Source organism: Mastacembelus armatus, chromosome 4, assembly GCF_900324485.2.
Source record: "Mastacembelus armatus chromosome 4, fMasArm1.2, whole genome shotgun sequence".
NCBI classification, from domain to species: Eukaryota; Metazoa; Chordata; class Actinopteri; order Synbranchiformes; family Mastacembelidae; genus Mastacembelus; species Mastacembelus armatus.
In genome coordinates this window covers 24,760,413-24,776,688 of record NC_046636.1, presented here as the reverse complement: position 1 = coordinate 24,776,688, position 16,276 = coordinate 24,760,413, and the positions used below count along the sequence as shown (strand labels likewise).

At 40.3% G+C, this 16,276-nt stretch overlaps 1 protein-coding gene across 4 annotated transcripts; it reads left to right on the top strand.

Moving 5' to 3' along the window:
* Positions 1 to 28: 28 nt before the first annotated feature.
* fyco1a (FYVE and coiled-coil domain autophagy adaptor 1a) lies at positions 29 to 15,914 on the top strand. Of its 4 annotated transcripts, none has more exons than XM_026305384.2 (18): positions 29 to 115; positions 1,699 to 1,813; positions 2,503 to 2,609; positions 2,917 to 3,042; positions 3,489 to 3,595; positions 4,253 to 4,396; positions 4,557 to 4,650; positions 4,759 to 7,263; positions 7,483 to 7,575; positions 8,145 to 8,263; positions 8,343 to 8,510; positions 9,234 to 9,386; positions 9,566 to 9,795; positions 10,493 to 10,646; positions 13,406 to 13,498; positions 13,625 to 13,835; positions 14,155 to 14,264; positions 14,478 to 15,914. In XM_026305384.2, the coding sequence occupies exons 2-18, from the start codon at positions 1,753 to 1,755 to the stop codon at positions 14,551 to 14,553; spliced, it is 4,551 nt and encodes a 1,516-aa protein (XP_026161169.1). In that variant the 5' UTR covers positions 29 to 115; positions 1,699 to 1,752; the 3' UTR covers positions 14,554 to 15,914. The 4 variants fall into 4 exon arrangements, with proteins under 4 accessions (XP_026161169.1, XP_026161170.1, XP_026161168.1 ...); XM_026305385.2 differs by having other exon boundaries at positions 48 to 115; positions 1,702 to 1,813; XM_026305383.2 differs by lacking the exons at positions 29 to 115; positions 1,699 to 1,813 and adding an exon at positions 2,033 to 2,153 and having other exon boundaries at positions 10,499 to 10,646.
* Positions 15,915 to 16,276: the final 362 nt, after the last annotated feature.

Here is a 16,276-nt window from a genome sequence, read left to right as displayed (position 1 = left end):
CCCGCATAGTGCTTTGTCAGTGGATGGTCTCCTGTCAATCACGACAGCGACAACAAGATTGTACGCACAAGACAAATGATCTGGGTTGTTATGGTCTTGAGTCATAACTATAAAAGTATGTCAGACTTATTTTCTTTTCGTGTTTTTCACCAGAAACCACAGAGTAGAAACGTACGAGGTTATTTAAGCTGTGTCGTGTCTCAGTCACGTCGCGGTCACTGTCAGGATGTCTGTTAAAGTGAGAAGCTAAACATTACTGAGACAACTTAACCTTAACGTTACTGAGCACAAAGGCCGACAGTAAATCCTTAAACTCTCATTTATACGCGCTTGTTGTCGTTCATCGGTGCCAGAAAGTTAATATTAGCACCGTGAGAGCAAATATCCAGTGTCTGAAAACTGTTGTTGATGTTTTCAAACTGTCGAAACACAAGTTAACCTAGCTAACTGTTAGCTTCACTAATCTAACGCCAACTGAACGCCGGAAAAAAAACGGCTAATTTGTATGAATACTCAGGTATTAAAATAGTGGATATGGTGTTGTGACTAGTTACATTGGCACAGTGTGTTAGGTTCTCTATATTTCAGTGTTGTGTTTACAGGAAGTTAGCACCTGCACAATAGCCAGTGTCCAGTAACATCTGCATTAAATGCCAACGCTAACACAGGTCTGTTAGTGTAATTCTGTGTATTGTAATGTCATTTCCACAATGCCAGGTTCATTTGTCTGGTGTTTACTGACATTGCTGAAGCAGCATGGTCTTATTTACTATAATACTGGATATTGAGAGCTTCGTACATGTGAGACCTGCTGCTCAGGTGTTGCTCTAAGTTGTGCATTGTTTGCACAAGTGTTTATTTTATTTTGTAGAGGAAAGTCTGGGCAGTGTAAACCAGTAATCTCCAAACAGTATGTTATAATGAATTTTATATAGAAGTCCAGGCTTTATCTCAGGAGGTACTATATGCACTACACGAAAATATAAGAGTTGTAAAATTATGGTTAATTAGAGTTAGATTAGATTTTTGTGAAGAGTAACCCTCCCATCCTCTGACAGTATTTCTTGTCAGGTAATGCTTAATGAGATTAGGACTCAGGTTAGTCTAGTTTAATCAGCTTTTAGCAAGAACCGGCGGCCTATTGCATTAGGTAATTTTGCTGTACACCATGCCGTGCCTTGAAACAAAGACAGTTTACCCATGTGTGACAACTCACAGTTTTTAAGGACCAACTGGAAAAACGTTATGACCACGAGTTTAAGAAGGGCTGACTCTTTTGTCGCTTTATAATGATCAAATTAGTTTACAAATTTCTAGCTTTGTGATCATAAGTGGTAAATAATCAGTGTATTTTATTGTTGCAATTATGTCAGAATATAAATGTATGAATTAATATTATAAAAACATGATAGGACAGATAGGAATAAAAGAGTACAACTAACTAGTAGTTTGTCAAAAGATCAGAAAACATAAAGTGACATTATTGTGTATACAGATTATACAAATTAAACTGACCACTAGACTTCTGTCACACTAACTTTCAGGTTTAAGAGCTCTATCATCTGCACTGAGAATGACAGTGTATTCACCATGTGAACTCTCATTATACTAATGTGTAACAGATTCTTGTAAACATAGTGTTAAGTGTGCCAGAGCGTTAATCTTTTGTTCCTGACTCATTCTCATTCTCCGATTCAGCAGAGTGGATGTGACCTCGTGACCCCTGGTTGCCAGGGAGAGAGTGGTGGGGCCATGGCTGCTGGGGCTACGGTTGGGGAGAGCCAACTCCAAAGGATTATCCGAGATCTGCATGGTACACCAGCTTTATGTGTGTATGCCTGTTCATGTGTGTGAATAGACTGGAAGCATGGAATTGCTGGCTGCCGTAGTGTTGCTGAAGAGAAGAGAAACAAAAGATGAGTCAGTGACATTTAGAGGGATGTAATTATCTCTGGGTCGAGTCTAAGTGCGCTGTTTACTCCTGGAACCATTTTACCTCTCTTGATCATCAAACAATTTGAAAAACAAACATCCAACCTCATGTCTGTGTAGTAAGGGTGTGGAAACCTCTGTCAGCATGCAACAAGACAGAGAGAGCGCGCTGAGGGTGCGACTATCAAATGTGTCTTTCCAGTTTTTGCGATGGATACGAGGCAAGTTTTTAATGTACTGGATATGTTTGAAGAGGTTGGTACTGCAAAAAGGATTAGAGATTTAGGAATTGGGAAAGTTTGTGCATCTCTAGCTGGAAATACACCTAGAGGTGATTTTGTCTTCAGTTCATTTGCCAAGGGAAATATAAATTTTCTTGATTTCTTTTTTTTTTTAATTTTTGCTGTTAAATTACCTGTTTCCTGTGTCCCTGACAACAGCATCAATATACTCTCTGCAAGACCATTAGCTATTGACAATTGTCTTTAGTTCAAGGTAACTTGTTGTTATATGCTGTTATAAGATACATTTAATCATGATTTTTTTTTTACCTATGGTTGCAAATTTCAGAGGCTGTTGCAGAGCTTGCGAAGGAGTACAGGGAAAGTGGGGAGCCAATCACAGATGACAGTACCAACCTGCATAAATTCTCCTACAAGCTGGAGTACCTGCTTCAGGTACACTATATAACGGCAATTCACCAAAGGGTGAAAAAATCACTTATTTGAAATGACTTATCACTTGTTAGAAATTGTCTATAGATGCTCTTACAAAAGGAAAAAAGCACACCAGAACGTGCACAATCTGTAGTTCTTACACTTTTTACAACTTGTAAAATCAGGATTCTCCATTAGATGATGTTTGGGGAAAAGCTCTGAAATCAAAATGCTTTTTTTTCCTTTTCATGTTGTTGCTGAAAAGTAGCACATTCCATAATAATCCATGTTATAGTTTTTATTCTGACTCTGTCTTTGCATCTTTTAGTTTGACCAGAAGGAGAAGACCACATTTCTTGGTACAAAGAAGGATTACTGGGATTACTTCAACGACTGTCTGGCTAAGATCAAAGGGGCCAATGATGGGATCCGCTTTGTCAAATCTATCACTGAAGTACAAAGATTTTTTTTGTTGTTTGCAGTGACACCACTAAAATAATAGTGATAGTATACTCATCGCTGATAGGATCAGATTATCCCTCAAACCATTCAATGTAGAAGTTCTATTTTGCTAACATTCACAATGACAGCAGTTTTCACTTCTTTTTTTCTTGGCTGACTTATTGTACAAGCACAACATACTAAAATGGACAGCCTGTTTTTCACATTGCTGCTTACAATCAGGGCTCACAAAGTATGAGTCCAAAACACATCTTAAAAAAACAATGAGACCACAGTACATGTTACATCAGAATAATTTTTATTCGGATACATATAACATAAATTTTATTTTGTGTTTGAGATTAAATACCTGATTTCTTTTTTTGGACAAGTGTTGAAATCCATGGACTATGAGTATGAACCACACAACGGTTAAAAGGCCTCTTTTTGTTTTGATAGCTGAAGACCTCTCTAGGGAAAGGACGTGCGTTTATTCGTTACTCCCTTGTACATCAGCGACTGGCAGACACACTGCAGCAGTGTCTGATGAACCAGAGAGTCACCAGGTAAAGGTGTCAGAGCTTAAAATGTCCTTTTGCCATTTAAATATGAAGAATGATGGCCTTTTATTAAAGTGCAGGTAAAGGGATTAGAATAATAAAATGGCACTTTGGATTACACAGATTTGAAAGTTAGGTAGGATCAGGAATTGCCTTTATCAGAAATAGAATGGCAGTATTCATGGAAACTGGTGTAGACTTCTATTGTTTCCTTATTTGTGTTTTTAGTGAGGTGAATGTTACTGCTCTACTGTGATGTTTTCTTCCTTATTTTCGCTTTCTATGAGGTGGCCAAGTTTCAGTAGAAGTAGTTGTCAGTTCTGTCATAATATAAAGAGCAGTTTCAATATTATGAAGTATAAAGGTACTTCTAAATCAAAGTATAAAGTTACTTTTAAATGTTGTTACTATGAAATACTATTCATGACTTTCCAGAGGTCATATTATGCATGTTACCAAAAGGAGAAATACATAGCTGCGATGAAGAATCTTTATTTTAAAGCGGGATACCACTGTTATTTGGTGCTGTAGAATGTCAGTTTCCTCTAATAAATGTTAATGCTCAAAATATGAGCCAAAACTTCCTTTTACTGGACATTATTGTTATTTCTAATTGTTCCCGTATGTCCTGCTTTGACCTCTCCCTTTTCTCTCTTCCCGCAGTGACTGGTACTACGTCAGAAGCCCCTTCTTGAAGCCCCACCTCAGTGCTGACATCATCAGTCACCTGTATGAACTTAATGAGGTACAGTTTGATGTGGCTTCTCGAGGACATGATCTTGATGCCTCCTGGCCCACTTTTGCAAGGTAACAAACCCCAAAAGCAAGTGGTCTAGCAAATAGAACTGCAAAAAGTAGCTGTCAGACATCTTCCAAATGCAGCATTTCCTTTGAACCAACTTTGCAGTTTCTTTTTTCTTTTCATTTCTTTTCTGATTCTGATTTTTTCTGATTTCTGTTCTGACAGGAGGACACTGGGAGGTACAAACTCACCCGGCCACATGTGGAAACCACCCAGTCGTAGTTCTAGCATTAATAGTTTGGCCAGCACCTACTCCCAGGTGGCATATGTTCCAATTTCTCCTGACATTTTTTTCGTAATTTTTAAATACGTACATGATGTTCATCATTCCTTCTTTTCTACTCTGGGTTCTCTTACAACTATCTAGCAAGCCCATGAGTTCCCCTCTAGCCCCGACTGTGGTCAGGGTCTGCTGAACGACCTAAATGAGTCCCTGCCTGCCTGCCCAGAAGATGCAAGCACAGTTGAAGATCTCCGCCTGGAGCTGGACCAGTCAGAGCTGAAGCAGCGAGAGCTCCTTGATAAGGTGCAGCAGCTGGGTGAAGAGGCTGCTGAGCTCAGGGGTGTAGTTGTAGAACTGCAGAGACAGCTGGATGTGTCGCTTGCTGCCCAGGAACAACAATGGGACTTGCGGGGAGAACTCAAGGCTCTGAAGGGGAGGGAGGAGGCTCTGCTCAGAGAGGTGGAAGCACTCAGGACTTTGGAAAATGCCAAAAAGGCTGAAAAATGCCTGCTGCAAGAAAAGTTATCAGCTGCTGAGGGGAAAAACATTGAGCTCCTGGCCAAGTTAGATGTGGTTCTTAACGAGAAAGGGCAGCAGGCAGCCAGCTACTTTGATTCAGCTCAAAAGATACATGAATTGCTGGATAGATTGAAAGAGGTAGAGAAAGGGAAGATGGAAGCTGTTGCAGAAGTAGAAGAGAAGAGGAGGCAAACAGAAAAGCTAGAGAAAGAGCTAAGAGTCAAGGAGGCAGCTGCAAAGGATGGTGAAACAGAACTTAGAGCGTTAGTTACATCAGTGTTTGAGGAGAAGGCCAAGTTGGAGGCTAAAGTGGAAGAACAGTGCAGGGCCGTTGACAAGCTACAGGGGGCCCTGACATTAAGAGAGAAGGAGGCCAGCAACCTTCAATGGCAGCTGCAGGACCTCCAAAGATCACTAGAGGAGAAAGAGAAAGAAACAGAGGAGGTAAAGAGGAAAGCACATGAACATAAAGATGAAATGCAAAAGAATGTTTGTGTCTTAAAAGACTCTTTAGAAGAAGAAGTTGCTGCTCTTAAGGAGCAGCTTAAGAGGAAAGAAGCAGAGCAGACTTCCAGCTGCGAGACACTACAAAAGCTAGAAGCCAAGAACCAAAGCCTGACCACAGAGACGGATGAACTGACGACTAAACTTGTTGAGCTGGAAGGTAACATTAAAGAACAGTCCACAAAGAAAGAAGACTACAAGACGCAGTGTGCCAGTCTAATGAAGCTAAATGAAGAGCTGCTGACCAAAGTAAAGAAAAGTGAGGAGCTGAAGAAGGAGATGGCAGATAAGAGAGTGGCGCTTGAGGCTGAGATGGTAGCTCTAAGGGCTTCTGAGAAACAGCTTCGAGGCCAGCTGGATGATACCAAGATGACAGTGGATGAAAAAGAAAAGAGGTTGCGTGAGGAAAACCGCAAACTGGACGAGAGTCTGCAGCGAGCCATCTTGGCTACAGAGCTCTCAGAGACCACATCAAAGAGGCTCGAGAAAGAAAACCAAAGTCTGAGAGAGGAGCAGGACACTGTGAAAGCAGCTCTTAGCACCATGCAGGCAGATCTGAAGAGTGTTCACAGCCAGATCGGAGAGTTGGAGAAGACCTTAGGAGCTTCACGCAAGAATGAAGTAAGCCTTCAAGAACAGCTGAAAGCAAAAGAAGCCCAGCTTGAGAGTAAAGAGAAGAAGCTTTATGAGCTTCAGTCCAGGTTAAATGCCTTGGAGGCCAGGGAGAAGGTGATGGAGAGTGCCAAAGCTGATACAGAAGCAACCTGTGCTAGACAGGCTGAAGTGATCGAAAGGCTGAACTCTGAGAAGCAGGCGATGGAGAATTCTCAGCTGGAGAAGAGCGCTGTGCAAACAAAGGAGTACCAGGAAGTGACAGGCAAACTGACTATGATTGAGGACCAGTTGGAGGTAAGGATGAAAGAAGTGTCCAGGCTCCACACAGAGATTCTGGACCTTAGGGTGCAGGTACAGAGGTCTGAGGAGGAGAAGCTAAAATCAAAAGCACAGCTTGAAGTGACAGAGGCTCAAAGAGAGGAGTTCAGGACTCTGACAGAACAGCTCAAATCTCAGACAGAGATGCTGAACCAGAAGCACATCACAGAGCTTAGGGACTGCAAAAAGAAAGAAGAGGCACTGATTGAACAGCGTGATAGAGAAGTAGCAGCCCGAGCTGCACTGGCTATCTCTTCATCTGCTCTCCAAGAAGAGCTGTCCTCCCTCAAGACAGAAAATGGCAGGCTGGCCTTAGAGAACTGCGAGATACGTGAGGGTCTGCACAGGGCAAACACAGAGATGGCAGAACTTGGGATAACCATCTGCAAACTCAACACAGAAAAGGAGGAGGCCCAAGGGCATTGGGAAGGAGATGCTGCCAGAATTGAAGAGCTGGAGAAAGAGGTGGATCGCGTAGACAAGTATATGACAGAACTACGTCTGGAGAACAATAAGCTTAGAGAGGAGCTGACACAGAAAGAGACACTTCCAGGGACTATTGTGGAGCTCCAGGGGCAGCTAGAAACGACCAAGAACCAAGTACAGAGTGTCCAGGACTCCAGACGAGAGGAGATGGAGGCTATCAAGTTCCAGATGAGCTCCGAGAGTATGAATCATCAGGTACAGATGAAGGTAAATCAGTCAGAAACTGTTAACCAAGTCTTTTATTACATTGTGCTTTGTGGCACAGAGCTGGTAGTTTATTATGCATGAATATCTAAATCAGCTAACTTTGAGCTAACTTTCTGTCCAAGCTAACAGCCAGATTACAGGGATAACAGTGTAGCTTTGGTTCAGATGAAATATCTGGATGGGTTTCTGGTGTCATTTGGTGTTACTCTCTCATTTTAGAGTGTGAATGAACAGCTGGACAAGGTGAAAGCCCAGCTGCAGGAGGAGCTGAGGAACATGTCCAGCTTACAGGCCAGAGTGTCTGAACTAGAGGTGTGTGTCTTTCAAACAATAAATTATTCAATTTGTGGTATATGATGGTGGCAGAATACATTCTGTAATTTGTGGAGAGCGGTTGCCTTTACAGAGACCTAATGAAATCTAAAAACACTCCACTTTCTGAAGTATAAAGAAAATAAATAAAGAAAGATCAGTAGTGCCTTCATCATTAGTGAATTTGCAGGAGGCAGGTCAAAAAGGATGTTAAACACGATGAGTTAAAATAACTTTGTGATTACTTGTTTAAAAACTCATTAACAATAGATGATTTCGTAGATGATTGCTTGAGCAGTTTTAACCCTTGCCAGATGTCATAATAGAAGCAAATCAATGTGGTGTAATGGTCCAAATCCAATTAATAGCTTAGGATTGGTTTGAGGCCACAGTATTTTTATTGTTTGTAAATCTGTATATATTGAAGAATTATTTTTGATGGATAACAGAAGGAAAAAAATAGGCAAGATTTTCATATTAAGATTTCATTAAATCGCTGTCATTGTGTAATCATCTGTTAGAAATGTACTGATATTTCTGTTCATGTGTTCTGATCAACTTTAATAAAGGCTGTCAATGAGCAGTACTCACAGCTTATGGCTGAGAAAGATGCTCACATCACACAGTCAGAAACAACCATTTGTGAGAGCGAGAGTGAGGTTCAGCGACTGAAAGACGCAGTAACCAGGTGTGTTTATGACCTTTGACATCTGTGGATTTTCACATTCACAAAAAAAAAGAGATCCCTAATTTTCTACTCTCTGCAGTGCTGAAGAAGCGCACCTGTCTGTGAAAAAGGTGTGCGAAGAATTGAAGCAAAAACTCAACACAGCAGAAGCTGACACACAAAGCCAGTACCTCAAGATGACTGCAGAGATTGATGACCTCAACAGAACCAAAACCATCCTGGAAGAGCGGCTCATCGAGCTTATCAGGTATGACCTGTCTGTATTGCAGCTCTCAGCACAGCAAGCAGAGAGCTTCCTAATGAAGAACATGGTTAAAGTTCATTTTCGTTTTTCCAGTCTTGTTATGTTGGTTTGCTGCCAGCTCGTAGACAGAGGTGTGTATTTTGAATTGGCTCTCACAGTAAGAACAGCTGTCTGTAAAATTTATTCTGATCAGCAGGAGGAGGTGAAAAAGCTTCTATGAATTCTGAGAATGTTTACCAAGAACAGATATTAAAGAAAGACTTTGAAAGAGATGAGAGCAGGAAAAGCTGAGCACAACTTTTTCATGCGTTATTACTAGAGATTACAGTTTCCTCCTTAGCTCACAATCTTTTATACTCAGTAAGGGATGAAACAAATATGATTCAGTCACCTCCCCTGGATGTGCCCATATGATTTCAGTCTCTTGTACTCTCGTATTACACAATTCTTTGTTTCTCTCAGTTGCTGTGTTTGTGGAAATGAAACTTATTTTGAACAGGGTGTGGAGATGACATATATGTGTATTTTTAAACCACAAATAACATTGCAAAGTTTGGTACAGTTTATTTATAACTAGTTTCCATCTGCCTTTGGTGCAGCCGTGAAATATCGAGCATTAAATTCATTTAAAATGTTTTCCAGATCTTGAATTTGGTACCAGGTCAAGATTTGTTAAGAAGCACCCAGTGACACTAAACCTCTATACATTGTTGTGCATGACACCAGGGACAAAGATGCTCTGTGGCAGAAGTCAGATGCTTTGGAGTTTGAGCAGAAACTGCGAGCAGAGGAGCGCTGGTGGTTGGTGGATAAAGAGGCCACGCACTGCCTTGGCTGCCAGAGCCAGTTCACCTGGTGGCTGCGCAGACATCACTGCAGGTGATTTACTGTACTCTGTTGCTTCTGTCTTCTCAAGTGTGTACCTGCACTATTTTGATTTTCAGAATCCATACAGCATCATGTGTGCATTTTCTCAAGTCTGCAAAAATATGTTTTAGCAGCAAAACTGTAGGTCTACTATAGATGAGAACTCATAGTCATACATTATTTTCTTCTAGACTTTGTGGCCGCATCTTCTGCTACTACTGCAGCAACAATTTTGTGATGGCCAAACAGAGTGGAAAGAAGGAACGCTGCTGCAAGGACTGTTACACCCAACACAACGCTGTGGTGGAGAGGTTCACAGAGGCTGAGCTGAGTCCTTCAGCCATCCACCCTCCTCCACCAGGAGCTGGGCCTCAGCCACCTCCTGAACCAGCCCCGTACAAACCCACTCCCAGGGTAACAGGTGAGACGCATGCTGGGAATTAAAACACATGCTAACTTAAAAACTGAACACATGAACCATATGTTTTTGCTGTAGTTCCCTGATCCTCTTCTTTTACTGTATGATAACTGGAAACTTAGGCAGAAGTGAAATCTGGACTTATTGTCATATTGAGGAACAAGAGCAAACACTTTTGTTTTTTAAATTCTTACTTAGGAGGCAAATGCGGAAGAGCCATTTAGAAAAAGCTGAAAGGAAGGCTGCATAATGTTAGGTCTTCTTTATAGCATGTTAGTCTCCTAGGTATCATTGAAAATAGATTGGAAATAGTTGTTTTTGCTGTTGTACATGAATTAAAAACCCTTTCCACTCTGCCAGGCCCCGGTAATGGGACCAGGCTGTATCTGTTTTTAACATGTGACCTGCTGGCTACATTTAAAGAAGCTCGTAGAGTCTGGCACATTTGGCTTTTGCCAAATGGCTAAAACTGACAGTATTTCTTTGCTGTGCTTTTTTTGCACTGCATAACATCCAGTAAAGAACAAATTCAATGGAGGCCAAGGTTGTTTATTTTAGCCTTACAGTGAAGCTGTGAGTGATGGCCTAGGACTTAAGGGTATACATTTTATCTACTTTTTAATCCCCACAGTTTAACATGAGAAAAGTTGTGCAGTACTTCAGTTATTTAATCTGTTACTTTTGATTCGATTGCTCCCAGTTTCAGACCCCGGCAACAGATCTGATGATGGAGCTTTTGACATCATCACAGAAGATGAAGTGAACGGCGCCTATGACAGTGACAACACCTCCCAGACCACAGGAGGTTCGCTGGAAGGAGAACACCATCGACGGCTTCCAGGAGCACTATATGTGTGAGTGAAACATTTATCTGGCGACAGAGCAGATGGATGGCGATGAAGCCTGGTCATTGTCTGAGTCATTTTGTAACTCTGTCATTAACTGGCCAGGTCCCACAGATGAAACTCAACCACAGAGACCAAATAGTCACGACACAATATACCACAGCAGTTTAGTACTGAGCTATTGAAATTGAAAAGAATTACCTCAGGTTGCACTCCCACGTTAACATCAGACCTTTGTGGACTAGTGTTTTCACTAGTGGCAGTGACAGTTACATAAAATATAGTCATGAACTGCACTGGGGAAATGTTGGCTACTCAGTGAAATTGTACAAACTGTATGTAATGCAGGATGATTGTGGTTTTATAAGAAATGTTTCACAGCTGTTCTTCTGCTGCTGTGTTTTATTTTCACCTTAAATCCTGCAACTTTTAAAAGTGGGAAGTAGGAAAGTATGAAGTACCGTATCTTTTTATCATGAATGCACCATGAGCTGATCTTTGGAAATCAAAAGAGTCCATGCATTTCTGCCAGTATGTTGACCTTTATTATTCAGTGATGCAAATAAAATAATAAAATAATACCAAAAAAGGTAATGAATACAGCTTCAACCCACGAGTTGCAGGAAATTGTTTTGTTCCTGTGCCCCATATCACACCATAGAAGTTACAAAAAGGAAAGAACAAAGTAAAGTTAAAAATGAGAATAAGATATAAAACGAATATAAAGTATGAAATACAATAATAATAAATTACATAATGTAAAATAAACTCACATCATTAAAAGTACAGAAAATACACAATAATCACAATGTACAATGTACACCATTTACATATACATATTTACAGTACATATATATAAGTATTGAACAGACCTCAGCTCTGGCCCCTCCTATATAGTTTGTTGTCAGACAACTTGAGTTGTTTGTTTTCTTTGTTTCAACCTCACCGATATTTAGACACAGTACACAGGAAAACTCAATGTTCAAACAAGAAGCTGTCAGGGTCAGTATGTCATCGACTGTACAGGAGAGCAACATTTACAATGTACAGCAGGTTCATGTGCTTCATGAAAAGCAGGCCTCATAGAACTCGCATTAAATTTTCTTCATTTCAATGAGGCAAAGACATAAGTAATGTTGGTTGGCTCTAGTGCCTCCAGTGTATCTTCTGGTGTTAATTTAGGTCCCTTGACATCGTATCTTAGACCACTGGTGACTAATTTAGGTTTCAAAATGGACAGGGATCTTAAATTTGATAAGCAAATTGGTGCAGTGGTACAATCCAGTTTTTTTCATTTAAGGCGTTTGGCAAAACTACGACCTCTAGTGTCAAAGCAGCACCTTGAGCTAGTAATCCATGCCTTTGTTACATCACGCCTTGATTACTGTAATGCTCTGTATCTTGGGGTTAGTCAGGTATCCCTTTCACGTCTCCAGCTGGTCCAAAATGCGGCGGCTCGTCTTTTAACTGGAACGCAAAAATACAAGCACATCACACCTATCCTGGCTGCACTCCACTGGTTGCCAGTGTTTTTTAGGGTTCATTTTAAGGTTTTATTATTTGTTTTTAAATCTTTAAATGGTCTTGCCCCTTCATATCTTACTGAACTCCTTCACCCTTATACTCCTAGCCGCTCCCTTAGATCAGCTGATCTCCAGCTTCTTGATGTACCAAAAACAAGGAGGAGGCTCCGTGGAGATAGAGCTTTCTCTGTTGCTGCCCCAAGGCTGTGGAACAATTTGCCGTTGCATATAAGACAAGCCCCTACGTTAGCTATGTTCAAAGTACAACTTAAAATCTATTTGTAGCCTTTGGACCGGCGTGATAGAGTGAATATGGACTGTTTTTATTGTTTTTATTTTATAAAATTCTTAACTTACTTTTAAAATTCTTATTTACGTATGTGTGTGTATGTGTATGTATATGTACATGTATGTGTATGTATGTGTATATATGTATATATATGTATACATATATATATATGTATATATGTGTGTATATATGTGTATATATATATATATATATATGTATGTCTGTGTGTGTATATATGTGTATAGAAATTCTTTGCTTTGGTGTACGGTGCTTTGTGTCAGCTCTTGCTGTTCCTAAGGCGCCTTATAAATAAAGTTATTATTATTATTATTATTAACTTGCCATCTGAGCTTTATGCAGGGAATTTTTACTTCTTACATAATAAGGTGACGCTGTTTCCTGGGAAAGTGAATTCACTTCCGGTTACAGATTAGCTACAGATTAACTCCAGTCTAACTCACCTAAAAACTGACTAAACTCTCTACAATTCATTAACTGCTACATATTCCTTTACTAGTCAAGTACCTTTCTATTTTGACCAGTACTTCTTGCTATTTCCAGACTTAGCGCTCGATAACCTACCAGTTAGCTCAGCCAGCTAGTAGCTTGGCTCTCTCTCTCTCTCTCTCCCCTGCTCGGTGTGCCACATGTTTAGTTTGTCCTCTGCCTCCTTTAGTGATAATAGTACCCGTAATAAGTGTAAGGTTCTGGTAGCTCACTAAATTGGAAGCTCCGCACCTTCTAACAAAAGCCAGCTAGCGTAGCCCCATTGGCGGGTGTGGAGCCACTGAGCTCAGGGCCTGTTAGCGTCCCAGTCTGCTTAAAATACACAGTGTGTAGTGATATTTCATGGTGAAGAAAATGATTTAGTCCTCTGTGATTGTAATTCTATGCCACTGAAGAGTCTTACATGTTGAAAAAATAATGTTTTCTGTGCTTTGTGTTGGACTTTGCAGAGGCACAGGAGATGTGACCCCTGATGACCACGAGGAGCATGTTCCCACTGTTCAGGATTCAGAGATCAATCTTCTCAAATCAGGAGAAATCACGTGAGTCTGTACTTTGACATATTTAATAATATTTATAACAGTGCATGTATCATTTTTGAGTGAACTTAATATTAGTATTAAAATTGTATTCATGCCACTTTAACGGGTCTTACAATCAAATTACAGGATGGATGTGCCACTCAGCATCGATGATATCTCTCAGTTTGGTGACGGTACCAGGGAACTTTTCATCAAGTCCAGCTCTTACAGTGTGATAACTATCACTGTCGGTGACAGTGGGCCAACCATTACCTGGATGTTTTCGTCTGAGCTCAAAAGCATCTCTTTCAGTGTGGTTTACCGGGAATGCACTGAAACACCTGTGGAACAGTCAAAGGTAGATTAGCTTGGTGTGTGTTTTTAGATTCATGCATGAGAACAGTGTGGTGTTAGATCCAGGAACCACTGTCAATATTTTTTTAACTTGATGGGGCCACTTGGAGTGTACAATATAGAGGCCAGTGAAGGTGAACATGCCCTGACATTACCTATGTCTGCTCCAGCACATATGTCTGCCGGTGTTGCTCAGCAGACTGAGGTACATGTTCAGGACCTAAAATGGAAATGAGTTATGACCTTTTGTCAGACAAACTTTGGCTGAATCTTTCACTTTTCACTTGCTGTGTTTCAACTCAGCGTTTCTGTTCTGCTCTCAGGTCCTGATTCCTCTGACTCGCTGCAATTCCCATAAAGAGACGATTCAGGGGCAGCTGAAGGTCCGACACCCTGGCCTCTACATACTCATCTTTGACAACTCGTTTTCAAGGTAGGAGACACCTGATATCCAGCATCTTTGTTGAGTCACTGATTCTGATTGAGTGGGAGAGGCTTTTGAATGAGCACGATGTTTAAACCATTAAATGTCTTTGCCATCATTTCCTGTCACTGCATGTGTGTGTGTGCAGGGGTTTGGTCTTTAATCCATCTCTTTGTTGGGCTTCACTGTGTTGTGTTAGTACATCCTTCCCTCTCCCAACAGGTTTATCTCCAAGAAGGTCTTCTACCATCTGACCATGGAGAAGCCCGTGATCTACGATGGAAGTGACTTTCCCTGAACCTGGTAACGCACGCTCCCACAGAGGCTTCATCATGATGCCACAAAGACATCATCATGACATCTCTGTGGCAGCTAATAAGAAACTGGAGAAATGGGAATTTATGACTGTTTTTAAAATTGGATTTTTCCCCCTTTTTTTAAATTTCCAAAACCTGTTTTTACCTAAGAATTTTCTACATTCAGTTCTTTACTCGTGTGGTAATGTTTTGAGGTGAAGATGAAAGAGGTTTTATGAACAGAAAGAGAAATGTTTATGCATGTTTTATTGTGTTTTGTGTTTTAAATACATTTACTTCAGCTAGATTTAATTTAGGAATTTGTTGAGTTAGAGAAATTCTGTAGTTTTATTTTATTCTGTAATGTTTGTTGTTCTTGGTTTGGCTCTGGCCTCTATTATGCTGAAGGTGGATCGCTTCATGTAACACTAGCAATATGAAATCTGATAAAATACTGTTATCTGCAGATGTTTTCTGTGAAGAAGCAGAAATATTTGATCGTTCGTTGTAACGGCCAGTTTTAAAAGTGCAATAATGCAAATCGAATTGCCAAAAGAAGCAGGTGTAATGGGTAAGAGTGGTTTGTTAGCTTATCTGAACATATTTGCACTGGTGCCAGCACTGAAAGGAAACAAAGCAGTATCAAATAACTGGCCTGAGAAAATACACTTTCTGCAGCAAAGCATATTCACTGCAAATCTCAGGAGTAGGGTGTAAAATTGTCCTCCAGTCGGAGCATGTCCCAATTTAATGTTCTGTTAAACTTAAAGAAATAAGAAAAACTGCCACCCTGGTTTCTGTGCAAGGAGAGCTGCACAGCCTGCTCAGTCCAGTATATTAAAAAAGCAGCATGCCTGTACTTACTGTAAACAGGCTGACTGTGTCACGACAATGACTTAAGGTTAATGTATGTTACTTAATGTCAGCTATTGTACATTCAAAGTGCCTGTTAACTCTAATTGTCAGGAATTCATTTAACTTTTGTAGCTGATACCAAGTATGAATTGGCACCTTTCTGAAAAACATTCTAGTAACATTTAAATCACTATATAATATGCAACTTATATATTTCAGATATATCTGTTGAAATGTTTTTTCATCTCAGTGTCTGGAATCTTTTGTTGTATTTTTAGATCACTTTGGCTTTTCTTGTACTCAGTGAGCAAATGGGTTTGGATAGTGTGTGCTGTTTGTTATTTTTTATCTCAAAGCAATAAGAAAAAAGAGATTTGTCACTTTTGGATGCAACTTGACACTAATTAATGAAGTAAGGGCTCATCTCTGTGCTGCTTTTGTGGAGATCTGCTTGCATTTCACTGTCAGGTCTCTTACATTTTTTATGGGTGTAAATTGGTGCAATTTCTATGCAAAGCCTCATATTTTCTCTTACGAACTGCACTTTGTGATAATTGTTTTATAAATTGTTAAAAACAATATGAAATCTTTTAAGTTTACACTATCTTTGTCAAAGATTTCACACAGACTGATGTTCCTACTTGCTCTTTTTGAGGATAATTATTGGAGGAGTAAAGTGGGCATGAAGCATCACTAGGGAGCTAGACTTATCCAACGCCAAGTAAACATAAATAAAATGTGAGTGTGACGATGCCTCCAACATCCACTAATCTGTGTCTGGTGTAGTGTTTTTGACAACTGGAGATATCAGAACAGCAAGATCAACACATTACCTCTGTGTGTCGCCTCACCCATCCAGAAATCATCTAC

Bases quoted from the DNA above. Each gene is read 5' to 3' on its own strand.
- fyco1a (XM_026305382.2), top strand. From the start codon at position 2,078: ATGCAACAAGACAGAGAGAGCGCGCTGAGGGTGCGACTATCAAATGTG. The intron at 9,796-10,492 runs GTGAGACGCATG...GATTGCTCCCAG, and splicing joins ACCCACTCCCAGGGTAACAG to TTTCAGACCCCGGCAACAGA. The intron at 13,499-13,624 runs GTGAGTCTGTAC...ATCAAATTACAG, and splicing joins CTCAAATCAGGAGAAATCAC to GATGGATGTGCCACTCAGCA.